Source organism: Lasiosphaeria miniovina, assembly GCF_030549165.1.
Source record: "Lasiosphaeria miniovina strain SMH2392-1A chromosome Unknown B0T26scaffold_4, whole genome shotgun sequence".
Taxonomy (NCBI): domain Eukaryota; kingdom Fungi; phylum Ascomycota; class Sordariomycetes; order Sordariales; family Lasiosphaeriaceae; genus Lasiosphaeria; species Lasiosphaeria miniovina.
Window position 1 is genome coordinate 3,101,594 of NW_026848223.1, and position 26,807 is coordinate 3,128,400.

The window sequence follows — 26,807 nt, forward strand, 5'->3', positions numbered from 1 at the left end:
ACCGCAACGCCGTAACGGCTACACATCCTCTCAGCCCCAGTTTGGAAGAACAAGAAAAGACAATAAGGGCGGCAAGCTGATCCGAGACTTGAGTGGTCTGTGATCACACAAGAAGAAGCACACCGAAGGGATGGAAGAGGATCCCGACAGTGTCACCGAAACATCTTGCCGCACAGAACAGAGAAACAGTGTCAGGATATTCAACAGTGCCGCGGGGGAACATCCACGTCATCGCCGTGAGGCTCTGTTGTTCATTTGGACAGCAAAAACCTCGATAAACTGGCGTTCCTGTCAAAGGGGAAGGGGTAGACAGGAAGGAAGAAACAAAAATTCAGGGCCTAATTAATCATCTGTCACGGAGCCTTGTGTTGTCAACATGACTGCCTACCTGTCAATATGCCCGCCAACGCAAACCATTCCTGTCATGTGTCCACGCCCGTCTGTTTTCGCGAGCTGCAATCAAGAGAGCAATCACAAACTCGTCCAGTTGTGAGCCTTGCCCGCCTCCCCGTTGCTTGCTAAGTCGCGGGAATGACCCCAGCCCGTGTCACGTTTTGCTCTCCTGTCCTAGCACTCATCCACAAGACTGTTTGCGTACGGCAACGGACAAGCACTCAAGAGTCCAGACAGACAACGTAACTACCGGCTGGTAAGAGACCCCGGAACTCGCAACTGACGCGTTCACGTTCCCGTCTATTCATCCCGAACCTCCCCCCATTCTCTTTAACGAACACACTTGTGATCTAACAAGCCTCGCTCGGACGAACTCACCGGCCACAGCCCACCACCACACAGCAGCAGCCACCTTATCACGAGTCCGCCACAAGACATGACGTCACGAGACGCGTGGCCCCAACCGCGCTGCCCCAAATACAATCAACACGCACAACTAAACAACAAAGTCCATAAAAGCAACTTTTCCGGTCGAGACCACGCTAAGCTGTATACTAGCAAGCAGCAGGGGGTATGAAATATAGGCTGGTAGAGAGTTAAGGATGAAAGGAATGAAAAAAAGGGGACAAAAAAAAAAGAGACGAGATCGGGTGCAGTCCTCTGTTCACCCCATTTTTTTGGACGGTTTATCTCCGCTCGTTCGCCCGAAACTCCCTAGCCCTAATCATCATCCCAACCCATTATCGCTATCAGCCGTCCGTCCATCCGTTAGTTTCTTGGGAGGGCTTGGTCGAGTCTTTGCGCCCGCGACTACCTGCGCTGCATGTCTGCAGCACTTAGTGTGCACGGCTAGCAAGCTTAGTAGCCGGAAACCTGAATGAAAAACAAGCAAGACTAGCTAACCTAAAGCAAAAAGGAAAGAAGAGCTACCTGGACCCAAAGATTTGATTCATAACGTTTCTTTCGTGTGTATTTCGGAAGTCCGAGAATCCTGTTCCGACTGCTTTTCCGCTCCCTAGCTGGCGTCTTTTCCCCGTGTTGATGAGGTGCTGGACTTGGACGAAGACGGACTGGATGCGCCACGCCAGTCCATCTTATAAAGCCACATGCCGTCTGACACAAGGCACTAAGATAGCCTGGCATCGCCCGCGCCGCATTATGTCTTGATCTTCTTCTGCTGATATTCTTCTTCCTCCTAAGTGGCGGCGGCGCTGCTGCTGTGGCGGGGGCGCTTGCGGGCGCTGCTGGGCATATCTAGGTGCATTTTCTCGTTGCGCTCGCGCTTGAGCTTTTCGTTGAGGACCCGAGCTGTTTAGGCGAGCGTTTAGCTTTGCAACGGTCAAGACAAGAGTGACGTTGAGCGATCCACCTACTGAGGATGTCGTAGCTGAATTGCGGGAACTCCAAGCACAGGCCGCGGAACTCTTCCTCAGCCTCGGCGCGGAGTGTGTGGCTACGCGTGGCCCAGAAGTTGACAACGGAGGTGCGGATTGATGTGTCGTCTTTGGAGGTGAACTCGTAGACGTAGCGCGCGTATGCAATCTCGCCCTTGGCGGTCGAGTTGACGAGGTGGATCTTGCTCGAGGCCAGGTTCTTGAGCTGTGAGAGGCCAAACTTCTCGGCCAGAGTGTAGACCTTGGCGTGCTTGAGAAGCTGGTCGCCAGTAGCATCGACGTCGGGAGTCGACGAATCCTTCTCGAGCGTGCGCTGACCGGGGATCTTGCGGGGGAAGTAGTCGCCCGTGTAGAGGAACTCGAGGAAGCAGCCGATAGCGTCAAAGTCCTCGCTGGGAAGCTCAATCTGGTGGGGCTGAATGCGCGCCGAGAGTCAAGTCAATATGCGCGCGACCATCAAGAGCAACCTATCCAAGCGAGAGCCAGTAGGAAAGGGGCCTACGCTTCCGTCATCGAGAAACTCGGCGCAGGCTACGGAGAAGAATGGGCTTTGGGTCAGCAGGCCTTGATGGGCCGTGAGAATTGTCTCGTTGTCGCTTGATCCAACCAGAAGGGTAATGATGGGACTCGTCAGGTACTGTAGGAAGGTTACGCGCGGCGCCAGAGGATCCTCGCCACTACCTTCAGCGAAGGAGAGCTCGAAGTTGTTGAGTTTGTCTTCATTGCCGCCAGCGCCCTCGGCCATCTCCACATCAGCGCCCGTGCCGACCTGCGCGTCGAGTATCTCTTCGCGAAAGCTGTCGGCCATTTTGGCGATGAGGATGCTGAAGTAGTACGGATAGGTTGGTAGAGGTTAAGGATGAAGGGCTGGGGGCTTCGAGCTGTTGCGTGGATATTAAATTTGTTGCTGGTGGGAGTTGAAGATGAGCGCCGTTGCTGGAGATCTAATGGAATGCTAATTGACCAATTGACCGCGAACGACGAAAGGCATGCTTGTTGTGGGGTAGCAGCAGCCGCTAGAGGAAGCTAGCAACTAGGCTGAGCTCGGCAGCTAATAATCAGCGCGGCTTTCGTCCGCCTTGTCAGACACAGGAGCTTTGACCACTCGGTGACTTTCGTACGGAATACAATCAGGGGTGGCAAATTTTACGTCCTTGTGAAGAGCCGCTTCAACACTACAAATCGAATAGAAGATGCATGGATATTCAAGACCGTAACACCACTAATTGGATCACTTTGACCAATCTTACGAAGGAGACTTTGAGCTCGATGTGCAAGGTATTAGATTTCCGGTCACAGTTCGGATTTAAAATAATACAGACCCGTAAGAACGCCGCGGTTGACGCTGACGCAAGGGACAAGCAAGCTATAGTAATGTACAATGCAACTAACGAGACATCCCTCGAGGGTCAAAACCCTTGCGATAACTCTAAAAAGTGATATGCTCATGCTGGATAATGCGACGCAGCCATGCTGTGCTGAACGCCAAAAATAAAAAGAGGAAACAATGTACTGCATGCCGTGATTGGCAGCCCAACGAGAAAAATAAGCCTCAACACCTCGCTGACATGCCATGTGAAGGGAACGCCGGTGAATGTCTCACCAAGCGAAGGTTTGGTCATGACCCAATAAGCGGCGCACTTGGATATGGGTCATGCGATGGTCGTCATATTATTCGAGTTCCCCCACCCCATATTAATCGGCCGTGATTTTCGCGCTCGCTCTTCGAGCCCGACCACTGCGTCGGAGCCCGAGGGCAGCAGCGTCATCCACGCTCCGGTGCTGGTCGCTCGTACCCTCCCTCGCCATGCTCCTGCCCCGCACCTCGAATCTCTCCTCCGCGTATTGTGCTAGGGACTGAGAGGATGCCTTCTCTGTAAGCAATCTATCCTTCCAGTATTGCCTTCCTCGGATCTTGGCCTCGTCTTCCGGACCCAAGAAGCGGTTAACGACTCGGTGGTCAAGGATACGCTCCTCGTCACCCCGTCCTGCCGGCTGTGTCTTGGGCCAGATATAGCCGTACAGTTTAGAATGCCGCTCACAGCGAGGACAATTTGCTCTGGTGTAATAGGCGTCTTTCTGGACGAATGCCGTGTTGCAGTTTGTGCAGTGAATCCAAGCCGTCTCCCGATCCGCGAGGAGCAGCGGCGTGAGCGTGTAATCGCCGGGGACGCGGTACCGGCGAGAGGGAGCTGGTGATGACTCTCGGCCGGCTGACTCCTGTCTCGACTTCACAGCTGATGTCGGTGTTTCCGGGGCGATATGGCCATGTTGCTGAGAAGGCTTTGTGGGCGTCACCTCCATCATGGTAACATCGCTTGCGTCAATCATCTCTGTGACACTCATCACGGATTTCCTGGAGGCTTTAGATCTAGCTGCCACAGAAGCCTGAAGAGAAGCTCCCACCGCGGGAACTGTAGATGTCGAATTTGCTGCTTGAAACACAATGGACGAGGATGAAGCTATGGTGATTGTCATGTTGCTTTGATCTGTCGGCGCTGTCGCCTCTATTGTCGGGAGAATTGCCAGGCGCCTGGCCTGAGATTCGGCAGTAGTCGAGGCAGCCTCAGGAATTCGTTGAACATCTATCTCGAATGCGCCCTCTTCTCGCTTGAGAACCTCAGCCACCCGCTTAATTGGTGTTGGGTCGGGTGAGAGAACGAGAGGTTCAGGACTTTCCGCTCCAGGGGACGTGACGTCAGTAACGTTGCCATGGCCGCCTTCGGACGGGAAGGGACTGCAACTAAGCTCTGCCACAGAGCTCCCCCTGGAATTGGCAGACCCGAGGGGAATGGGGACAATGTCGTAGAGAGTAGTTTTCTGTCGTTTTGATGGAGTGATAGGCGGCGTGCCAAGTGCTGTGATATCCCTATTTCGCTTTCGGAGGTTACTAGAGGGCTCGGATCGCCCGGGACCAGCCGAGTCTGTTGTCGATGCCCTGTCGCCTAGCATCACCTGGCTCTTGTACCGCTTTAGAACACGCGGTCGGATGTCGGGTGTGACCGACGGGGTCCGTGATCCGGCGCCCGCAACACTGTCGTCCCGTCTCCGTCGACGGAGCGAGTAACCCTGCGACCCGTCCTCCTCGATGCTTGTTTTGATGGACAAACTGCCGTCGGCCTGTGTCCAGCCGTTTGCCAAATTGTTCTCGCACGTCTGGCATAGACACTCGCAATTATCCTCGCCGAAGTAGCTCTCGCCGTACGTAACGGCTATTTCTTCTCCGACTTCGATATCTCGGCATGCGATAATCTCAATCCCTCCCTGGCCTCTCGTAACAAGCCTGGCATTCGCGTTGCAGTCGTGATTGGCAAAACGGGCGGGGCCCATGAACAAGCTGGTGGATTTGCTCCTGCTGCTCACAATTATGCTGAAGTCCTTCTTCCGCGACGTCATCTCGGCCTCCTCCTCCGGGCTAATGACCACCTGGATCCCCGAGAGGTATTTAACCGTCTCATTGCGCTTGATGTAGCGGCGAGCCGTGATGCTTGCCTCGTTGGTCACAATCGTGTACCGGTTCGTTGCGTTGACCTCGAAGGGGCAGTCGGGCAGGTAGATTGACATGTACCGTCGCAGATGCCCCCGAAAATCCTCTCTCTCCTTGGGCGATTTAAGGCCATTGAAGAACTTTTTGAGGCCGGCAGTCGCGAGCAGCTTCTCCTCGGCCGTTGCGAGGTCCGGATCGAGAATGAGGTGCCCCTGGATCGTCTTGGTGATCTCTTCCTCTTTGACCCCTCGCGACGGGTGGTATGAGTTTCGGTTTTTCGGAATGACCGTCCAGTAGAAAGTCTGCAGCCCAGTCAGTTACCCAAGCGCAACGAGAGAGGCGCCGTTTGTGACTGCCACAGCGGCACAAGCCGAATTGGAAACTTACGTGGTCAACGAGCGCATCGGTTAGGATGTCATCGTAGGCAGCCAGTTGACCAAGAGTCAACTGCTGTTTTTTAGCAGCCGACGCAGGCGTTCGCGGCATGATTAATAGCGGTCGGTCGGCAGAGTATTATTTAGTTATTAAGGAAAGACTAGTTGGCCGGATGGTAGATTGTCGAACAGCCACGGCGACGGACGGGAGAAATGGAGCCACGGGAAATTGGGAGGGATGAAAGCCGCCTATTCTTAGCAGGCAGCTCTAAAAAGGAGCGATGCGCTAAATCGACGTTGCAGATTGAAGGAATGGACGAAGGTTAGCCGCTGATGCGCGACGTGCTTCATGCGACCGAGAGGGTCCAAGCAATTCAACTTTGGAAAGGAATTGGGGCCAACACAATGCGACAGGCTGACGGTTGGGGTGGTGGTGTGGTGGTGAGAACTCAGCCTCTGGCTGCAGTCGGAATGGTCAATGGGGGCTGCAAGAAAGAGAGGGTGTCGTGGATTCTTCCTGCGTTCAGCTTTCAATGCAGCAGCCCAATTGAAAAGAGCGACCCGTCAGGTATTTGCTGTCGTCATGTCCAGAGGGCTCCAATTTCTGGCTGGCGGGGTGATGAAGGGTTGCAGGGATACAACAAGAAGGAAGAAGGGCTGTCGGGATTGGATTTTGAGCTGATGACAAGAAAGGGGTACCTTAGTGTCCCTATAAGAAGAAAAGCTTCTTCAGTGGACGATTAGATGAAGAAAGGGAGGAAATGAGGGGAGAGACGTGACGCGGCATGCCTCCACGCGCCTCTGCCAGAATTCACACCACAAAGCAAAGGAATGACAGCGCTGGATTATTGCCAACGTGGGAATCCTCTTGAAATTCGAGGCTGCACTTATTTGAGAAAATCGGGGGGCTAGGCGAGACGCAAGGTTCACGGGGGAAAGGATTCCATCCACGCTCGAGTGGGTCTTGCGCCGACATTGTAATTGGCTGGAGGGCGGGGTACTTTGATACAAGCTAAAGCGCACGCATGAACAATCCCGATTGGACCAGGTGCAGCTGAAGAAGAGCTGCTGACATAATACGAGGCGTTCAGGCGGGCCAGCAATTTTCGAGACTCAACAGCACTGCAAAGACGCGCTGGATAATGATGCACTGGGAGCTTTGAGTAGCTGCGAATTCACGCAACCACCGCCATTCCAAGAACAAATCAGCTCCGGCAAAGTGCCTGAGCTGAAGGAGATTATCAAGATGATCCAATTAAAGGTGCGCCACAGGCCCTGCGTGGTTCGCGACATTGGATCTCTCCCCAGCTGACACAACACTCCCCCGACGCGCAGACGATGCTGACCTGCATCGACAACTCGGGCGCATCCCTGGTGGAATGTGTTATGGTTGTCGGCCAGAAGAAACACGCTTCTATAGGTGCGTGGCCTGTCTTGTCGCTTGCCTCTCTGCAATGTTCACTAGCTTACCCCTCTCTCTTGCGCCAGGTGATCGGATAGTCGCAGTCGTCCAGAAACAACGAAATGCCCAGGCCGCGGGTATGTCTGGCCTCTCCGCCGCTACCAAAGTCAAGCGCGGCGATATCCGGCACGCCGTTGTCGTGCGAACGAAGCAGAAGGTGCAGCGAAGGGACGGGAGCGTGGTGCGGTTCGACGACAATGCTTGCGTCCTGATCAACAAGGCTGGAGACCCCGTCGGAACACGCGTCAACGGGATAGTCGGGCAAGAGTTGCGTCTCAAGAAATGGAGCAAGATCCTCAGCATGGCGCCCATGCAAGCCTGAGCATGCCATGAGCGAGACTGCAAGAAGAAGATGCGTCAAGGCCTCGGGTTGAACGGTCGATATGGCTGTGGGTACGGAATGGCCCAAGGGACAATTTCCACCTTTGGCAACCCTAATCGAAAGACTTTAATGACATGGAGCAGACACCATGAGAGTCTGGAAATAGGGTATGTGCATGTCATATTTGGTGACGAATTGTACAGCGACGGAGTTAGCCATCGTCGTGTAAGCTAGAGTACGAAACAAGTTGAAAGAAGTAAAACCCCATACCGATCCCCTGAAAGTTGAGGAATCGTGAGAATCTGCCGTTTTCCCGAGCGCTATGATCCGTGATGCGCTTCATATAAAACAGGCCAAATCACGCCGCCAATCCCAACGCCACCCAAGGAAGCAAACCCCGTTTTTAATGCAAAAATTTACTGAAAGATGTTTCCGCAATCGCAGCACACGTAAAAAAGTTTCTATGACCTGTTAGAATCACAGAATAGAGCAGTGAAGATGGGGGTACTGACCATTCCCGTTTCCGATGTCCGCTGCTGAGACTGGAAAAACACGGCCTCGTCATTGCCACACGAGGGGCAAGTTTGGTTCTTGGATCTTGGTAGCTAGAGAGTCGATCAAAGTCAGCAAACACGAAATCCAAAATCGGGAGAAGCCAGTCTTCTCCCGTAAGCGCTCATTTAAGTTCAACTCCAGGTGATAACGGACGCGTGGGCGTAATGACGAATTTAAGGCTCGCTCTTGGTCGCTTCCTTTGGGGAGCCCTGCTCCTCAGAAGCGGCGTGCTCCTCCTCAAGAGCAACTTTCTCCCGAGCCTTTGCGTCGCTCTCGAGGAGCTCGTAATCCACAGATCCCCAAGACTACTCCTCTTCCCCATCTTCAAACGAGCCGCAACGCTCGCAAGAAAAAGGGCCGGCATCGGCCACGTTTTGGTCAGTGGGGAGGGAAGGGGGACCAACCGTGGGGTCAGATCCGACATCCTGCGTGACACCAGCGGTCTCTCCAGCCGCGTTGTTCAAAATGTTGCGAAAAATGCACGTTGAGGTGGCTTCCTCGTTGTAGTTGCAAGTGCGACAGGTGAAAAGGAGTTTGCGACTCTCCTCGTCCTCCTTCGGGTACAGCATATTGCTGCACTCCGCGCAGAATCGGAAAGTGATCTGCTCAAGGGGTTTCTTTGCGCCATCGGCGCCCGAAGCGGAGTTGGCCGGGGAGGACATTTTTAGAGGACTTCGTGAGTTTTGGGCTGGAGAAGTGCGGGTTTGGGGGTCGGCGCAAAGGGTATCGCGAAAGAGGTGCTTGGGGTAACCAGGGGGGACAGGCGAATTCGCAGTGAGTCGAAATAGTCTGAGAAAACATGCGAGTTAGTTTGGTAGACGTCAGCATCTCGTTATTCCTTGTTTTACCTCGTGAGGTGACAGCGACGTTGGTGGTGAGATGTGGTCGCGAGAAGTAAGCTGGCTCGATTGTGGTGTGGAAGATGAAAGAGAAAGAAGCCGACTGTGAATTACTGCGGGCCGAAAACCCAGACCCACAAATGTGTGGGGCTAACTATTTACGGCTAGTAGCCTCCGTATCCAAGGTTATCAATCCGCCTCAACTACCCCTCACCAGTTGGCCTACAGGGCTAGACGGCAGCACCTCCGAAAGTTCTGATAATATTGTGAAAATTAAGTAAACAATACTTCAGAATTTGAGGTTTGTCTGAATCAACATGGAAATATTGACATTTTCCGGGAATTAGTGGTGAGTAATAAATGCTGAGGCGGCCTACGGAGAAAGACCACAAAATGTTGAACTTGATGGAGGCATGCTTGGGGCCTTGAACCTACCAAGATCTAGAAGGACATTGTCAAGACTGAGTGCACTCTTATTTGATGACTTGGACAAAGAGCGAGGTTCTCCCTAGGCCTCCTTAATTGGATAGTGAGCGAGTATTTTATTCACTTCATCCTAATAACTGACTGCCGAGAGGCTATCACCAACAGATGGTTTCAAGTTGAGGGGTATTGTTCTGCACGTATGACGTGGGAAGGCCAGGTCAGGCGACGAGAGTGATCGAGTTTCCGATCCCGAAATACCTAAGTACCATTCTACCGGGTTCCCTTAGAAAGCAAGTATATCTAGCTTAGTTTATTGGATACCTTAGACACCAAGGTAGGTATGGACCTAGTGTGCATACCCCATAATGCACTCTGCACTCCACACTCTTGGTGCTGCTGTCGCATCGTGGGAAACGCAGTTGTACTGTAGTAGCAGCTGTTGGGTTTAGGAGCGAAAAGGCCCAACAAACCGACGCCCCTATTCTAGTTGCCGTATCAAAGAGTTACGCGCGACTTGTCTTTGGGGCCGCGTGATTCACAGTACATAAAGTGCCTGCCACACCTTGAGCAAGCCGTTGTGCGCCAGAGGGCGGGCTGGCCAGTGAACATCAGGGAATGGCCTGCAATGGAGATCCGTGCCCTGGCAACCGAGTGCCCCCCCTCCACCATCCCCCCCTTCAACCCCGTCTTCCCGCACTCCGCTACCGTCAAAAAGCTTACACTTTCACCACCTGGTGTCCCATCACACCCAACACACCTGCTCTTTCGTCACCCTGCCTGCGATTACATATAGCCCGAGAGGTCTTAGCACATTTCCGGTCTGTGTGCGTTTCGGTCTTCTATCGTTCCATAGCTGCAGATCCATCCATTACCGGCTGGCGCGCATTTCCCAAGACGTTCCCAGAGAGAAGTTGAGCAGCATTCAGGTTGCTATCTTGTGTCACGACGCCATCCTGCAGCCCTGCCTCCAGACGCTCTGCTCCCGAGAGGTATCATCAACCACTCCACAGAAACAAAACTAAACTTCCCCTTGCGACCAATCAATCATGAGCGACGTGAGTCTAACATGCACACCCCGCGTTCCTCTACCTGTGCCTGGCTCTTCCTGCCTCTAGCCACCTCGTGCCGCCGCCTTGTTTCCCGCTAGAGGCGCGACAACAAAAACACTAACAATAACCCCATCAGCAACTCGAGACGGGTCTGCCCGAGGACTGGGAGGTGCGCCACAGCCAGAGCAAGAACCTGCCGTACTACTTCAACTTCCGCGAGAAGGTGTCGCGATGGGAGCCGCCCCCGGAGACGGACGTGGACAAGCTCAAGGCGTACATGGCCAAGTACCACAGCGGCAGCCTGGTGACGGAGGGGGCGCAGCCCGGTAAGATCCGGGCGGCGCATCTGCTCGTAAAGCACAGGGACAGCCGGCGGCCGTCGAGCTGGAGACAGGTAAACATGCACCGGCAGCGAGCGGCAGTAGTCGCGCGTCGCGGCCTTGGGCGGGTGTGAGGGGCGCGCGCATGTCCCTCAGAGAGAGTAAGCAGTGGGCAATGGCTGACAAACCCCCGCAACCCCAGTCTGAGATCACGCGCACCAAAGACGAGGCGTTCGACATCATCAAGGGCTACGAGCAGCGCATCCAGAGCGGCGAGATCACGCTAGGCGAGCTGGCGCTGACCGAGTCCGACTGCAGCAGTGCCCGCAAGCGGGGGGACCTGGGCTATTTCGGGCCCGGAGACATGCAAAAGGAGTTTGAGGAGGCTGCTTTTGCGCTAAAGCCCGAGCAAATCTCAGGCGTCGTGGACACGGCCAGCGGGCTGCACTTGATCGAGAGGTCCACATCCATTCCCCCAACTTGCTCCCCTCGACTTCATATCTCTAACTTTCTCTTCTGCTTGCTCGTCACAGACTCGAGTAATACCGCCACCACCTTCAGCGAAGCCACCTCATTTGATTCAATATTTCGTGAATGGACAATACAAAATAAACCAAAATAGCCCGAAACAAAACAGGAAAGGACAGCGGGAATTTTATCGAGGAAGCTCAGTAACTTCTCGAGTTTCGGATGGGTTGGTAGGGCAACAAGGGGCAAACCGCGGCTGGCGTGAATCCCTTTGGAGAAGCTCTCTCTGTTGCTAGCCTAGGGGGGTTTATGTGCGGGGAGAGACAAACTTTAGCGTAGCAGTGTATGGGAGCGATACTAGTCGAGAGAGAATGGCGGACTTCCTGCTATTCTTCTTACATTCCTGTTTTATTTTTTCGCTGTACGTACTCCAGCCAAGGAATTGCTGTTCGGCATGTACTCCGTGTTGTGGAAAAAAAAAATACTCGGGTCTCACAGAATTAGAACTCCCCGACAACTCCTTTTTCAGCGCTGTAGTGTGAAATGATGCATAGCAAAAAACTCCGTTTGTTTTTTTTTACCAACCACGGGAGCCGGTGCTCGACCGTCCGTCTAGAAAATTGGAAGGGGTATATAAATGCCAAGCTGAAACCTCCGTCATCGCCAACACTCGTTTCTCGTCGAACTCATCATCTCATTATCCGACATATTTCCCATTCCGCCCGATCCCACCCGACTCTCCAGGAGCCTAGGAGCTTGGGCTATATATTCCGTCTCAAATCGTAAAAGAAAGATTAAAAAAAAGAAAAAAAGAAAACTATTTTCCCTGCCCCCGTTTCTTCTGCATGCTTCGAACTATGTACGCCTCAAAAAATTACAAAACTGATTTTGTTCACTCGTAATTATTCGGATCAGGCAAGGTCTCCAGTGGCGACCTTTGCTACGATCCAGTGCGCAATTGGCTGGATGGTGGAAAATACCACCGTCATTACCCCAAGCGCTATCATCGACAGCGCAGCGAACGGCGCGTCGTCGCTTTTCGTTTCGTAAAGGTAGGCGGTGCCCATTGCGGCGGCGTTGATGCCGATGGTAATCCCTGCGGCGACTTGGTAGGGGTCGCCCGTGTCTCGGCGAAAGGCCGCGCTGCAACTGCCGGCACGGGCCGACCCGACTGTTGCGGCGGCAGCACACTTTTGCTGTGCCTCTGTGTCGTAATCGACGCGCGGCGTGGTCGACGAGGTAGAAGTAGTAGTGGTTGCGCCTGGGGTAGCTTGCAGCCCAGCGGCGGGAGAGGCGGCGGCGGCACAGACCTCTTGTTGATGTTGTTGATGTTGTTGCTGTTGCTGGAGAGACTCCCCAGTTCTGGTCGCGGTAAGGCGACGTGAGACTGAAATGACCTTTTGCTCTAGCCAAACACCCACACCAAAGCCCAAACCCATCTGGTACACGATGCCACTAATAACCACCATAGTCGCATTGAGGCTGATGTCACCACCGAGCCTAGTCATGACGGGGCTGCCGAGGGCAAGGGTGACGCTGCGTGCAGCGAAAGCGAGATCCCGGCTTGCAGGTCCCAAGCCCACGACGTATGCCAGCAGCGGGCCGCATACGACGTTGCCCAACGCAACAACTGATGAAACCGTGAATACTGTGAGTCCCGCACGCGAGAGGAGCTGCTGCCGGTATTCGTAGAGCTTGAGTCCCCACGACACCAGGCCTGCATTGAGGATAGACAGGGCAATGTCTCCAGCAGCCATAGACTGGCCGAGAGAGTCACCCCTGACGGCTTGAAGGAAGAATGTCGAGAACGTGATGTTTCTCTGCAAAGTGTCCAGCATAGAGGGGAGCGACCGATGGCTGATGGCGCCGTCCACAAAGACATAGGTGATCATCGCCAGGGACGTCCATAGAACCGCATTGAACATGCCGCACAGAAGCGCGCGGAGCCAAGGGCGGAGTCGCTGACTCGATTTGATCCCGACCTGAATGGCAAGGAAAGACAGCCATATCGAGAATAGGAGGCACGTTGATAGAACCGCATCATTATGGATAGCATATCGGAGAGGGATGCCAACAAATGTCGTGAGAAGCCAGCAGATGATCAACATCGGATTCCGCAGGGCCCATTGGCGGCTCTGGCTCCATCTGGGCGGTCGTTTGGTGTTCTCTCGATTGTGTCTGGGCGAACTCTCTTCGTGTTGCGACACAGAATGTTTCTCCTCAGGCTGTGCCTCTTCGCTGGCCTCGTCTGCGCTGGGTTTTAAACAGCTATCCAATGATGCAACGTCACATATAGACCTGATCGGCCCTCGAAGCTTTTGGCCTCGTCGCCCGTCTATAACCCCTACACCAGGGTCTGCGTGGTCACTAGAGCGTTTGTCCCAGCGTACCATGATACACTGCAACGGCAGAGCAAGGAAGTATGAAAATACCGTATTTAAGACGCCGGTGAGAACTAGGGTGCGAGTCAGTAGCCGTTCTAGGACTCCAGGGCATGTTGTTATATTGACCTACCAAAGCACAAAACGATCAACCCAATAGTCCGGCCGTCAGCGAGCGGGCTCCGGCAGATCATGACAAATGGTATGGTGAAGCCAATGGACATGTGGCGGTTCAGGAGATCGGCCTGTGCCGGGTTAGCACCACAACCAAGGCACCAGAACGACCGACTCCCGTCAAGGTGGGGGGGCGGGTCCTACCGAACAACGTAGCCGTCGTTGATAAAACTTGTCAACGCCCGGAAGGAAGTAGCCACTAACGGCGAATCCCATAAAGACGACGGCCATGGCGAGGATAGAAGGGGGGAGATCAACGCGGTTCCCGTCTAGCAAGTACTGAATACCCGCCATAAGCAGCTGGGCTACCACCACAATGACCAGTGCCAGTAGCCCATCCCATTGTCTCGATAGTAGATGGACGAGTCGCCGGCGCACCGACCGCGGCTGTTGCGTCGTGGTATTCATGTCAATGATAGGCGGGAAGGCCGCAGGAAGGGGGGTCGGCATGGTCATCTCGCAACCCAGCACCACGGCAGCGGTGCGAGAATCGAGGAAATGTTCGTGCTATGATAAGGAAAAGGCCACAGCTTGACGGGAGCATGTGTTTGCTTTCCACACAGTTGTGAACCTGCCAAGCAGTGAGACATGACCAGAAGCAGAGCTGGAAGAAGTAGTCAAGTGAAGGCAAGAGGTCGCACTTAAGGGGACTGCATTGACGGCCACCTCGTGGTGTCTGGGACACACACTGCAGGGAGCCCTCGCGGCACAGAGTGTCGCGTTTGTACGCCCTGTACCATGTGGTTGCTGCCCGACCTTAGCATTAGTAGGTGCTTCGTCTGATATTCTCGTTTCCCTGCTGCCCGGCACCATGGAGCTGCCGGCATGGGAAGAGCCGCCCGCCCGCCTCCCAATCTCCAGCCGACGGCGGCGGAGCTATCCTGACGCGGACGCTGTGCTCTTGCTGATCAGGGGTCATTCGGTGCTATTATCCTTGGACAGTGACGAAGCTGTCACCCAGTCACACCGTCGCAGCTAAGAGCTCATCGGCGAATCGAGCGAATGGGCGGGATGGGAAGGGCGGGCCGGACAGGCTTGGTGCGTTTCTGCGTTTTCCGGGCAGGGCCACAGCATGGCGGCGGATGATGTAACCGGACGACACGTCAACATGTCGGTGAGGAAGGCCTATTCTGGGAGCTTGGCTCTGGGGGAACATGTGCCAGGCCCGTACCGTAGCCAGCGGTTCCTGACCACATATCCGCCTGGCCAGGGCCCGCGATGGCCTGCATGGCTGTGGTCAAACAGGCGAGGACACAAGGACCAGGAACCTCGCGCCAAACACGAAGCGAGCTCAGGTGTCCGTGTTTGCACCCTCATGCACTCACCTCAGTGCACAGTGCAGGTACTCCAACCTTGGAAGTCCTCTGATCGCCAGGGCGGACCCCGACAGTCCTATCGATGTGGTGCAGCTGAGAAGAGAGCAGGGCCCAAGGCGAGGCAGGGAACTGTTGGCTCGAGTTGTGACGTCTCCCGTCGTTTTGCCGCAGTGCGCGCGCAGTGCGAGGACCCTGCGCCGAGAAGCAGTGGAGGGCGAGGATATGTGGTTGTGCGGTGCGGTGCGGTGCGGTGCGGTGTGTCGTGTCGTGTATAGGTAGTGTGTAGGTAGTGTGTGGTATGTGGAGGCTCGGTCCGCCCCACGCATCCAAGCGAGACGACCTGACTTCCATGTCTTGACTGTCAAAACGATGACGGGCAGACCGCCCCCGTCTCCCCTGCCCCAAGATCCATCCGCAGGGCTCGGGAGCGAGCCGAGCACAAACGACATCGACGCCACCATAGCGCCTCCCGCAAACAGACAGCCCCCAGCTTGCCCACACCTCCCGTCGTCTGGCCTTGCCACCGTTTGGCGCATCCAAACGGCGGCACAGGTTGCAATTGGGAGATGCGAGCTGCGTTTGGTGTTTGCCTTGCCGAAGGAAGTACTTGTGCCGTCCGCGTTCTGTTTTGGGGGGGCGAGGTACCCATAGCATGGGGAGCATATCGCACCTGCACCTTGGCCAGCAGAGCTACGTTAGCATATGTCAAATGTGATATGACAATCGAGCAGGAAGCAGGAGCCGCGCCTTCCCGCGCTGGGCGTTCCTGGGCGTGCCAGCAGCCATCGACCCTCATACCCGATCCGGGCAATCTACCTTACCCAAGCTAGGTAGCCCCAGGCCAGCATGTACCGGGCAGCCTCTTTGCCCAGGGCGGGTGGCCGCAAACAGAATAGAAAGGGCGGCCAGGCGGAAAATGCAGGCCTGCAGCCGCGGGCAGTCCAGTAAGAAGGAGCGTGGCTCCGGTTTGTGGCATTTAGAAGATGCACCTTCCCGCCCCTGAAGCAACGGTTGGCTGGCATCAAGCCGCTTCCTGGTCCATGCTTGCCAAAGCCACCACGTTTTCGTCTAACACAAAATGAGGGTCGCTGTGCGTTGGCGGCGGGCTGGAATAAAGAACATATATCGAGGAAACGTTTCACATCGCGAGCCTACCTCCCCCTAAGCAAGAGAGGCAGGCGAATAAGTAGGCAAAGTAGGGAGGGTTCTTTGTCAAGGCCATGGAAGTAAGGTAGGCGATTCAGGGTCGGAAACTCACAGACCCCTGCCCACATGGCTCTTGGTTTGTGCTGCTTGGGGGTTGCCAGAGTTCACTCGGATGGTTAATGATTCCCCCTCTGGCGTCTGAGGCATGATCAGCCGAGGGGATCTGGGGCAATCCAGTCCGATCTCCATACCCAGGGCAGATGGCCATCGGCGAGTCCGTCCCCCGTCCCCGCCCGAAAGCTGCCGTGCTCCCTCCGGCAGCTCTTACCAACAACCTTCTCCGGCGGCACGGTCCGAGCTGGGCCGGCCAATGCCATTCGCTCCACCATTTTCGGGGTCCGTTGGCGATTAAATGACTCCTGCCATTACACGCCCGGTGCTCTCACTTGCGCTGGACGGCGGCTCGCAGAAAGGGACGGATGTCGTCCACCGACTTAGTAGTTGAGAGCAAGCATGGGGGGTCTAACGGCCGATGCCTAGCCCGGTCCTGGTCCTGGTCCTGGTCCTGGTTCCTCGCGTCACTCGCAGTCGCCCACGACTGGTCGAGAAACAATTCAGACCCTGAATCGGAGAGAGAGTGCTGCTACTTGACCAGGACACCGCTGCTCGTCCGGATGCATTTCCAGCTGATAAGTTCGGGAGCCTTGATTGCCCTTGGCAAGCCATCCGTCACTCGCTCTCCTGTCTCGTCCGAAATGTTTCCCTTCGATCGTTTTGCCGCACAGTGGCTGCTTCGCTTCGCGGAGGCATGCCCATATCCTTACAAGTAATAAATATTCCGCATGCGGAGTTATTTGATGCTGGGTAGCAAAGGCGCGTGCCCGTGGAGCGCGCGCTGGTCAATCCGGGAAATCGCAGTCCGGCCTCTAGGAGAAGCGCTGCTACGGACGTAACAAGGATTTCCAGAAGACGCCGTGCTCAGCAGCACAACTGTTTGCTTTTGCTCCGGCGGCGGGTCTAGGCGTCGGGAGCTAGGGCCATGTGGTTCGTGCTCCTTGCAGCCTGGCGCTCTTCATTCAAGCGACCCAGGCTTCAGGAAAGGGCCTTGGCGTTTATTTGCTGGGGAAGGTGGGGCAGAGCGAGGGGTTCTGTCTGGTCTGTCGTCCCAGGTCCCGAAGCCAAGGATCAACCTCAGTCAAAACATCCGCATTTGGAGAACCACGCGGTTCACGACACACCACACCCCTTGCTCTCACCCTGCGTGCACCGCCATATCATACACGGTCCCTGTTGCGTGATATGACTGCCAGCTTGTGCAATCCTTGCCTAAGGGTCCAAGATGGATTCCGAGTCCTTAGTTAAGATTTTGCGGGCGTACGACACGTCTCTGGACGCGGCGTCGGTCAGGGTCGCGTTGGAAGACGAGAAGGCCAGAGCCAGAGCCAAAGCCAGCGCCACTTCCAGTTCCAGTTCCAGTTCCAGTTCCAGTCCGGGTGGCCTCGTGGACTGGGTCGCACTGCATCTCACCTCAGACACGCTGCTCTCGGTCGACGAACTCAACCAGTAGGGGACCACCTCTTGTCTGCCCGTGCTGCCAAAACAATCGCTGATACGCCACCGCCGTCAGGTTCGCAGCGCTTGAGAAGGCGGGTTTGGCGGCTGAGCTAGCGGCAACCACCGACCTTGGCGCTGTTCAGTCCTTCAGCGACCAGGAGATCAAGGATGCCATTGAAGAGCTGAACAGATGCACGGATGCTATTTCCAAACAGACCGAGGCCCTCAAGCAGCAGCAAGAGGCCCTCGATCGCCTCGTTAGCGGGACCAGAAAGGCTGCCGAGGCGCGCTTCCAAATCGAGTCGCGCCAGACCCAGAAATGGGAAACACAACACAGATCTGTCGCACTTGCGGTGAGTGTTTACTTGGGCGGCCGATTAGTCCAGGTTGCGGTCTGCTGACACCTTTGGCCAGGTCGAAGACCTTTCTCAGTCGCTGCACTTAAGCGTCGTCGAGCTGGAGCAGCAGGGCAAGGGCGACGGGGCGAGCCTCCAGCAGACCGTGGCCGGCCTGTTCCAGTCCGACGACAAGCTCCTCTCGAGTCTACAGAAACTTGGATGGGAGCTGGACACGGAAGATACAGAGGTGAAAAACGATGTCGTCATGCTACGTGAGACATGCGCAAGGTTGGCAGGCCTTGCAAGGACCCTGAAAAACGAGAGGCTAATGCTGTAGTAGGTTGATCAAGTTCACCGTGGAGGGCATCCGAACAAAACTCGATCGCACCTACCTCGAGTCTCTCGAGGCATCGATACGATCGGGCACCACCAAACACGTTTCAGCCGACGACGTCTCTGCCCTCCAGGACGAGCTCGAATCGCTGTACGCCGAAATCCTCCCTGTGGCCCAGATGTCTGCCGAGCAGCAGTTCCTTGCACCCGCCCTTAAAAAGCTCGCGACGGAAAATGGTCAAAGCTTTGCGAGATCGAAACAGGCGGTCAGATATGTATGTCGTTCGCAAACGCCCAAAATCCGCGCTTCTGTTAACGCCATGCTAGATTTGCGATTGTCTGGACTATCTCCTCGATCACGTGCAAGACTTGTCGACCCGAGTCGAGGCATTCCAGGCATACCAGGTCGCAGCCAGCGCCCTTATCAACATTGCACGTTCCGAGTTGGCCGCGCAGGTTCCAATCCCAGCGAAGAGAGAACGGCGTCCGACTCTTGGGGCATCTCCAACGCGGCGCAAGTCGATTGACCAGGGCAACCCGGCATCCCCGGTCCGTCCCGGGCCAAGATCTCGTCCGAGACGCTCCTCAGGCCTAGGAGGCGACGGCCCGCCACTCGAGGACATTCTCAGAGCCCTTGCTATCAACCTCTCACAGGAGGATGCGTCATCATGCGCAATTGGAGCCGAAGCCCAGGTCAAGGTCCTAGCGTCGACCCTGGCTGAGCGCCAGGCCAAAGCGAAAGACGTTGCACAAAATGTCCAAGAATCGTTTGAGAGCGCCGCGATCAAGCAAATAGCCGACGCGAAGCGAGCAATCCAGATGGCGCGTGAATCGGTCCTCGCCGAGAGCCCGTTCGGCCAGGTCCGGTTAGTCGACCCCGAGATCGACGGATCCATTGCCGTGCTCTCTCAGGAGCTGGAAAATGCCCGCGTGAGGCTAGAGGACATTGGCGCGAACCTTGTCAAGGTGCGCGGGAAGAGCGCGAAGAAGGACGACCTCATCAAGCGCTGGGGAACATAGAGAACCCCAACGGCCGCCCAGAGACCACGCTCCGCCATACGCGAACGTGTTAAACCCCCTGCTCAAGAGTTTGCCGTTCTAGAAGCCGTAATTGAACCTTCCGTCGCCGTGGGTAGTTTGCTCTGTTAACCATGCCCCGACACTCATCTTGTCAATACAATACCATATGTGTAGACCCCCGCAATATTTTGCTGTCACAAACGCGGCAGGTTATGTTCCAGCCCCAGTCATAGTTCATTGTCAAGCATGCCACCTTGCGACCTGGTTCACGCGGTTTTGCATTTGCCAATCAACGAGCTTCTTGTCTCGACGCGTCTCCAGTTAAGATATCTATTACTTGCTTTTGTCCGCTCCAGACCTGATCTCTGCCTTGCCCTCCAGGCAATCCGCAAAATACACAACTCGTGCGTGGTTCGCTTCTCTGATATCTATATTAGTTAACCATACCGCTGTGCATCTACCTGTATGTCGACTGTATGTCTTGTCCTCCAGCATCCCGGGCACGACTTTCCTAGATGTCGAATTGGCATCACCAATATTAACACCCTCGTGCATGTTTCGTCAGACCTCACTCAGGTAGATCCGTAAGGTAGGATTCACGCATTTCCCCCAAGACGACCGTTCGATCAAAGACCCTTTCCAAGAATGAATCATCGTGTTCCAAACAGCTAAATACACACCGGGAACAGGCCCCTGGCTACTGGTGGTACCGTCATTGCTAGTTTTTGGTGACTCGCTATGCGGATCCAGAAAATGTACGATTAACGCCCAAAGGGAAGGAAGGTACTTGAGAAGCGCCTTATCCCATTTGCAGTTATCGCACCGTCCGGGAATCTGGCCGCCCTCGATTCTGGTCGTCAGCGGCACGCGAGAGGGACTCTGGCCTGGTTTCGTGGGCGCAGCTGTCGGCGATACATAGTGCTAACAACGGGGAAACTTCAAGGAGGACCGGCAAAATGGGCAGCGATACGAGTCTTGCTGTCGTTCTAGGTTTGGGTCTGGGGTCGGCCTTTCGATATGTGAAACCACCACCCTCGGTGGTGTCTGGGGTATTTCAAGGGAAATAGCCGGCTCGTCTGCTCCTATACCTTGACTTCGCAGACAGCTAGTCAGGCACGCCAGGCAGAACATGTGCGAGCATGGTAACACATAGGCGTGTTTCGGCTCTCCCATTGGCACTTCCAGCTCCGGCAAGCCATGCACGTACAACTCGTCGTAGCATATTGGGCATATTGGCTGAGGTGCGGTGCCGGAACGCGTCTGTAGATATTGGCGGATGATGTTGTAGCAGTGCGTGTCCTCTCGGTCGAGCCCCTTTTTCGAGAGGGATCTCTTTCTTGAGGTTCTTGCTGCAGCACTCTCTCCCTCCCCTTCTTCGTCGACGTCGTCGTCTCGCGAGTTGATGGGTGGCACGGCCGCGTTGGGCTCAGAACTGCTGCTGGCTGATACGCCCACAGCTTCGGATGACAGAGAGCTTGGGTTGTTGCCGGATATGGGTGAATCATCGGAGACTGTTGAATCATCGGAGACTGTTGAATCATCGGAGATTGTTGAATCATCGGAGATTGTTGAATCATCAGGAATAGCCACAGGCTCGGGTAGCGTAAAATCCATTAGAGATTAAATGACAACGTGAATAGCACTGCCTCGATGTCGGTATAGAGGGACAGTCGGTTGTAGGCGAGGATTGGCTGCGTTCGTGTATCTATGTGTTTTCGTGTTGGTCGCGTCCCCCGGGTAATTTGAAGACGGGGCATGGAGAGTCGAATGCCTTGGCCGTGGTTTGTGGACGCAGCTCCATAATGTGTGGAAGGCATTGCTAGTGTGGTCGAGGTTGTTGAAAGCGGAAAGAACCAGGAGACTAGTGTGAGTTGGGAAGAGCAATCTGCTTTGGTTGTCGCCGAACTTGGGGCCATCCCTGGGAAGCTCCTTCCTCCTCTTAAGATTTGACTTGTCGGCCCAGGTTATTGGGCTTGCGTAAGTATGACGATGTCAAGAAACCTTCAACCAATCTAATGTTCAGCAAACCCAGGTCGAGTTAAAAAGAAGCAGGTAGTTATGTGGGCCTTTTGGGACAAGGTATCATGATGAGATCACACCGACGAGAGGCGGCGACTGAACATGGAATGGGGAAAAATGGCGCACCCTTCAAAGATGTGTATCCCATACCTATATAGCGATTACATCAGAACAGTTTAGGCTTCTTAATTTTTCTTCTGTATTTCTTCTAATCCTGTCATGCACACCTTCGACAAGTTTACCTTTGCAATTTACCGTTGCCTACACTGCCGAAGCAACTCGAGACTCTCGAGAAGATTTATCTACGATGGAGAAGATCAAGGAGACTATGAAGAAAGGGTTTGAACGGGCAACGAACATTGATGCTGAGCGTGAGCTTCTCTCGCATTACGTTTATTTCTCTCTTTGGGTTCAGCACAGTCTTGTGTGCCGCGGGCGCTGATTTCGGCATCGTTCCTCCACCCGCAGCCGTCTCCGACAAGCGAACAGATGCGCTCCCGACCACATGGCCCACGCGCGAGCACCATCCGAGCATGACGGGCGGTGTTTCATCTCACCGTTCCGACACGAACAAGCCAGCGTCGCACAGCGGCGCGGAAGCCAGGGGTCCAGCACTGGATCAGGCGCCAAGCAGTAAGCCTTGATTAGAGCATGCGAGGGACTTTGAAGATTGCAGATGAGTGGCATTCCTGGAAGACTTCCTTGACACAAACTCAGATCGCCCGGCACGACGACCGGAGCAGGCAACCGGGATGGATACACCCATTTGGCAACTGATGGGAGAACACTATAGCTCTTAAGGGTTGGCCGGGTATTATCGCGAGCCACAGAGATTGGCCACAGAATGAGGGCCAACAGCGATGGGACTTTTGCGAACTTACTATACCATCGTGAGCAGTCTGGCCTTGTTAGTTTGGATAACACTTAAGGGGCCGGGGATCTGGCTGGAAGCGTGGTTATGTTGAACCCTCTGGGAAGATAACTGAAATTGGACTTAAGACATGGAACCAGGTGTTTCAAGAAGTGGTTGGCCAAAGTCGCATTGAGAGTCAGTGGCAACAGAGCCCTTGATAATGTGGACCAGATATTGAGAGTGTACAACGATTCAAAGTGATTCCAGTATTAGTTTGCGTGGGAGTTGAGTGAATGAATGTAACCGTCGCCAGTCGACCTAATTAGGCAAGTTTCGTTTTGAACTTGGGAAATCGTGTTAGTGGTGTGGAATCGCCCTCTTTCGATGCTGTTTTACCTCCGAGGACGTGGAACAAAGAGATATTTTCCTCGATAAGGTACATAAATGATAACAAGCCCTTCCAACTTTCCTCTTCTTTCTTTCGTCTAATTGGTACTTTGGGCTTGGTCTCTAAGATGAAGACGAGCTGAAGCCTTTGTTAATGATGCTGCCCATTTGATCGAAGAGATCAAAGGCACTCGAAGCCCATCGTGCTTTGTCTGGCTCATCATACCACAAAGCCCAGGTTTACCACAAACGGTCTTTCTCCAGCTCTATTCTAGACAATAGTATTGTGAACATTGCAGCAGGTGTCAACAATTGCGTGCTCAGACAAGGGTGCTAGTATTTTGTATACAGGATTGGGAATAATTAGTTGTATAAGTACACGAATGTAAACGGGTTTAAGAGAGATAACTCAAGCAGCAGAGTGCGCACCGTTTGAAGTCGCATTGTATCCTTCTTCACACACTCTGCATCTGCTCCTTTCTAAAAAAAAAAAAAAAAAAAAAAGAGACATAGTTCACACGAAGAAAGGTGACACCGTTTAGTCGCGGCCATTGATTCAAAGTATAACACCATGGCACCCAACTATTCTGGTAATGGAGATTTTGCTAACGACGAGGCCTCCCAGGGTTGGCATCAGGCATCCCCTACAAGCCATCATAATACAATCGATTGGGCAGACGATTCCCCCCCTGAACCCTCCCCGGATCTGACTACTAACATCACCCCAGAGTCCGTGCAGCAAACCTTCCTGGACCTCTCAACCCTCGCGACCGACTTCGCAGTGCCGCACGAGAGGAGAAGCACCGACGTGGCCTTCTGGCCGCTGCTCAAGCGGCACCTGTCCCGGGAGCCCGGCGCCGCGCTGCCCGACGTGCCCGGTTGCCTGCTGTGCAAGAAGCCCCTCGCGCTGCCCAACATGCTCAACGTGCACAACGGCGGGCGGTGCGTGCGCAGCTGGGAGGAGACCGCCGCGGTGCTGCCGTGCGGCCACATGATGGGACAGGGCTGCCTCGACAAGCTCTACCAGCAGTACCCCGCCACCCAAGATGGCAAGGCCGCGCAGTGCCCCGTGTGCAACACGTCCCTGGCCTTCCGGTGCCGCGACCTCTGCCCCCACGCCGTCGCGCCCGTCGTGGTCGACGTCTCGCACACGGTGCGGCATGCGCTCGAGCACGTCCCGCCGACGCTCGAGGAGGGCGGCCAGGTGCCCATGGCCTGCAACTCGTGCCGCGAGCACCGCACGCGCGCCGCCTTCAACCTCGCCCAGGACTTTCTGGTCTCGCCCACCTTCTCGCCCGCCCCGTACAGGCTGGTTAATCAGCACGCGATGCTGGCGCCGACGCAGACGCCACTGGGCGAGTTGGCCGTCAGAAACTCGCGCGACCGCGCCTTCAATGTGCTCCGCGTCGCTTTTAACAACGCGCTGCAGCTCCAGCAGGTGCAGGAGGCCATGCGCCTTAGTTGGGGCACCGCCTGGATCGACACTGGTCTGGCGGCGGAGAGCTCTGGCTCGTTTTACACGCACCCCATCATGACTGAAGAGGATTGCTTTGACGATGAAGCCGTTGAGATCGCTCTTGATGATGATGACTCCAAGTGGTAGATGCACATGACTGGTTTGATGATGGCTCTGATAACGGGAGCTATAGCCACACGTTAGTGTAATCCACTGTTGAGCGAAGTAATAGACTGTGAGCTATACCTAAATTGAATTCTTTTTTTTTCTCTTTTGCGTTTTCCCCCATACTGATACCTGTTTGACTCCGAAACTAATAAGTGATGTGCTGAACTGCTGATTATCTCGTATCTTACGTGTCCTGGACCCCGTGGTATTGCCCTCTCCCAAAATGGCTGCATGTGATGCTACCGTGGCATCGATCTTAGCATGGCCGATTATTATTGTCGTCAGGGTACAGTCAGCAAGTCGGCCGAATTACTGCTGTTACTAAGGACCCGTGCAACAATAAGCAGAACGTGCCATCTTGGGCAAGAAATGACGGAGGAGTCGGCTCTTCGGTCATCGCAGAGCCATGTCGGGAATATCAAGTTCCGAGTTGCAAGCGAAGAACCCGGGAATGACAGTCAAGGGAGGACACAGTCAGAGACACGTCTTTAACCCATTTAGTTCCCAGGAAACATGGATATAGCCTAGTATAATCTGCTCAACAACAGCCGCACCCCAGGAAGCAGGAGTTCGATTCCAAATGTGAGCCCAAGAAAGTCCTCACTGTAATCAAAACTGTTTACTCAACAACTAAACTCAGCAAAACCCCTCCGTGACATAAGCACTAGACACACCGCAACAAGTCTTGTGCAAGTGCAAGGATAAGGACAAGGGGATCCGGATTTACCGGATATCTACCTGCGAATGAAGGAAAGGTTATGGGTTGAACGGCGAATATTCAACGACGGGGCACCACGGGAAAGTTCCGGCCGAGCAGGTATAAGAGATGTCTCCTGCATCTTGATTTGAAGGTCTCGAGGAGAAGAAAGCAGCGAGTTGGACTGAGCCAACTTTTCAATCCACGATGCATTTCAATCGACGTTCGTCCATTCTGCTGGCCTCAGGGCTGGCCAGCCATGTACTGGCGGCCAACGTGTCGACGCTAGCCACGCGGCTCAAGGCCATCTCGGCCGACGTCTTCCCCGATCTCAAGGACATCGCAGTCGACATCTGGAACAACCCCGAGATCGGTCTCGACGAGCACCACGCCCACGACCTCGTCGTGGACTATTTCACCACCCAGCGCCCGGGAGAATGGATCGTCACGCCCCACGCGTTCGGCATGCCCACGGCGTGGAGGCTGGAGTTCGAGTTCACCGTGCCGGCCCGGTCGCCTAACACGCCGCTGCCCGTCATCGGCTTCATGTCGGAATACGACGCGCTCGTCGGCATCGGGCACGCATGCGGACACAACCACATCGCGCTGAACGGCCTGGCGGCGGCAAGCATGGCAAGGCAGGCTGTGATCGACCTCGGGATTCCCGCACGCATCGTCCTCATGGGGACGCCGGACGAAGAGAGCGAGGCCGGCAAGCACACGCTGCTGGAGGCCGGCGCGTTTGACGGTGTCGACGTTTGGTTTATGGCCCACCCGACCAGCACCAGCGCCGTGCAGCCCATGAACGCGCGTATCAACGCGATTGCTAATTTCCGCGGGGGCTCGCACAACGACGTAGTGCGCAGCGCGTACGAGGCGCTCGTGGCCGTGAGCGACCGGGCCGCGGCCGGGCTACCCGGCACGTCGTCCACGGCCGTGGCGGTCGAGGACGTGGGCATGTTTGAATGCAACATTGTGCAGTCGCAGATCTCGCTCGGCATCAACGGCTCGTCGCTAGAGACAGTGCAACAGACCGTGTCCTCCATCCTCGACAGCACGTTTCCGGGGGTCACCTTCACCGCCACCCTCGACAGCGACGGCGGCGTCAATCTCACTAGCTTCGGGCCCGGCGGCCACGCATCGGACAGCACCAAGGGCCCGCTGGTGCTGACCGTCAAGACGTTCCAGGCGCTGTCCTCGCAGCAAGGCGTCACCTTTTACCTGCCCGGTAACACGACGGCGACGGCACTCGACATCACCTTCGACATCCGCTCGCGCTTCACGCTCGACCTGGACTCGGTCCTCGACGTTGTCACGGCGACCGTTGGGAACCTGGCCGCGTCCATCAGCACCGACACGGTGTACCCGGCCCTCGAGGTGACGCCCTTCATCCCCGACGTTTTCATCAACCTGCTCAAGACTCCCGACTACGGCTCGCAGACGAACTGGGGGATTTCGACGTTTGCGCCGGCGTCCACAGACGCCTCGTGGCTGCAAGGCGCGGTGGTGGATCCGACAACAAAGGCACTCATCGGCGCGGACCGTGTCGTCTTCCACCCAAATTTCGGCATCTGCCCGCCTGGCACAGCCCACTGCGCGTTCAACCACGAACCGCCCTTCCGTGACCTCGCCGGTACCGATTTCAGCTACACGCAGACCGAGATTGTTGCCCGAGCACTTGCTCAAATCGCGGTGGAGCTGCTGAATGACCCCGTCATGATGGCCAACGCGACGGCGATTCTTGGCAACTGATGTCCATTGGGTGTTGTAGTCAGCGGCACCGAAGGAGATACACGTGTAGAAACAAACCAATGAAACTGGGATTAGAACAACGTGATACAGATTGTGAATGCATCTGCCGTCACCTCGTTCGAGT

The 26,807-nt window shown here is 55.1% G+C and overlaps 10 protein-coding genes across 10 annotated transcripts; 6 read left to right on the forward strand and 4 right to left on the reverse strand.

Moving 5' to 3' along the window:
• Positions 1 to 1,500: 1,500 nt before the first annotated feature.
• Positions 1,501 to 2,757, reverse strand: B0T26DRAFT_300888 (uncharacterized protein). The gene is made up of 3 exons (XM_060434257.1): positions 2,290 to 2,757; positions 1,767 to 2,202; positions 1,501 to 1,701 (listed from the first exon to the last, which is right to left on the reverse strand). The coding sequence occupies exons 1-3, from the start codon at positions 2,593 to 2,595 to the stop codon at positions 1,589 to 1,591; spliced, it is 855 nt and encodes a 284-aa protein (XP_060296451.1). The 5' UTR covers positions 2,596 to 2,757; the 3' UTR covers positions 1,501 to 1,588.
• Positions 2,758 to 3,482: 725 nt separating this feature from the next.
• Positions 3,483 to 5,760, reverse strand: B0T26DRAFT_751693 (uncharacterized protein; the record flags this gene model as incomplete). The annotated part of the gene is made up of 2 exons (XM_060445419.1): positions 3,483 to 5,576; positions 5,662 to 5,760. The coding sequence occupies 2 exons, from the start codon at positions 5,758 to 5,760 to the stop codon at positions 3,483 to 3,485; spliced, it is 2,193 nt and encodes a 730-aa protein (XP_060296452.1).
• A 933-nt stretch (positions 5,761 to 6,693) lies between these two features.
• Positions 6,694 to 7,601, forward strand: B0T26DRAFT_710477 (ribosomal protein L14b/L23e). The gene is made up of 3 exons (XM_060441984.1): positions 6,694 to 6,909; positions 6,984 to 7,068; positions 7,137 to 7,601. Exons 1-3 carry the CDS (start codon positions 6,895 to 6,897, stop codon positions 7,430 to 7,432), a joined length of 396 nt encoding a protein of 131 aa, XP_060296453.1. The 5' UTR covers positions 6,694 to 6,894; the 3' UTR covers positions 7,433 to 7,601.
• Positions 7,602 to 8,913, reverse strand: B0T26DRAFT_710481 (uncharacterized protein). The gene is made up of 4 exons (XM_060441985.1): positions 8,836 to 8,913; positions 8,392 to 8,776; positions 7,945 to 8,037; positions 7,602 to 7,893 (listed from the first exon to the last, which is right to left on the reverse strand). Exons 2-4 carry the CDS (start codon positions 8,647 to 8,649, stop codon positions 7,849 to 7,851), a joined length of 396 nt encoding a protein of 131 aa, XP_060296454.1. The 5' UTR covers positions 8,650 to 8,776; positions 8,836 to 8,913; the 3' UTR covers positions 7,602 to 7,848.
• A 1,385-nt stretch (positions 8,914 to 10,298) lies between these two features.
• B0T26DRAFT_751696 (uncharacterized protein) lies at positions 10,299 to 11,164 on the forward strand (the record flags this gene model as incomplete). Its single annotated transcript, XM_060445420.1, has 4 exons — positions 10,299 to 10,307; positions 10,438 to 10,695; positions 10,824 to 11,080; positions 11,155 to 11,164. The coding sequence occupies 4 exons, from the start codon at positions 10,299 to 10,301 to the stop codon at positions 11,162 to 11,164; spliced, it is 534 nt and encodes a 177-aa protein (XP_060296455.1).
• Positions 11,165 to 11,937: 773 nt separating this feature from the next.
• Positions 11,938 to 14,192, reverse strand: B0T26DRAFT_300980 (uncharacterized protein). Its single transcript, XM_060434258.1, has 3 exons — positions 13,789 to 14,192; positions 13,604 to 13,715; positions 11,938 to 13,544 (listed from the first exon to the last, which is right to left on the reverse strand). Exons 1-3 carry the CDS (start codon positions 14,098 to 14,100, stop codon positions 12,001 to 12,003), a joined length of 1,968 nt encoding a protein of 655 aa, XP_060296456.1. The 5' UTR covers positions 14,101 to 14,192; the 3' UTR covers positions 11,938 to 12,000.
• Positions 14,193 to 17,445: 3,253 nt separating this feature from the next.
• On the forward strand, positions 17,446 to 19,351 carry B0T26DRAFT_740949 (uncharacterized protein; the record flags this gene model as incomplete). The annotated part of the gene is made up of 5 exons (XM_060443907.1): positions 17,446 to 17,669; positions 17,734 to 18,013; positions 18,075 to 18,286; positions 18,339 to 18,606; positions 18,659 to 19,351. 5 exons carry the CDS (start codon positions 17,446 to 17,448, stop codon positions 19,349 to 19,351), a joined length of 1,677 nt encoding a protein of 558 aa, XP_060296457.1.
• Positions 19,352 to 21,677: 2,326 nt separating this feature from the next.
• Positions 21,678 to 22,147, forward strand: B0T26DRAFT_675942 (uncharacterized protein; the record flags this gene model as incomplete). The annotated part of the gene is made up of 3 exons (XM_060439903.1): positions 21,678 to 21,741; positions 21,791 to 22,003; positions 22,047 to 22,147. 3 exons carry the CDS (start codon positions 21,678 to 21,680, stop codon positions 22,145 to 22,147), a joined length of 378 nt encoding a protein of 125 aa, XP_060296458.1.
• Positions 22,148 to 23,181: 1,034 nt separating this feature from the next.
• On the forward strand, positions 23,182 to 24,213 carry B0T26DRAFT_675943 (uncharacterized protein; the record flags this gene model as incomplete). The annotated part of the gene is made up of 2 exons (XM_060439904.1): positions 23,182 to 23,200; positions 23,339 to 24,213. The coding sequence occupies 2 exons, from the start codon at positions 23,182 to 23,184 to the stop codon at positions 24,211 to 24,213; spliced, it is 894 nt and encodes a 297-aa protein (XP_060296459.1).
• Positions 24,214 to 25,138: 925 nt separating this feature from the next.
• On the forward strand, positions 25,139 to 26,683 carry B0T26DRAFT_675944 (uncharacterized protein; the record flags this gene model as incomplete). The annotated part of the gene is made up of 1 exon (XM_060439905.1): positions 25,139 to 26,683. The coding sequence occupies one exon, from the start codon at positions 25,139 to 25,141 to the stop codon at positions 26,681 to 26,683; it is 1,545 nt and encodes a 514-aa protein (XP_060296460.1).
• Between the last annotated feature and the right edge of the window lie 124 nt (positions 26,684 to 26,807).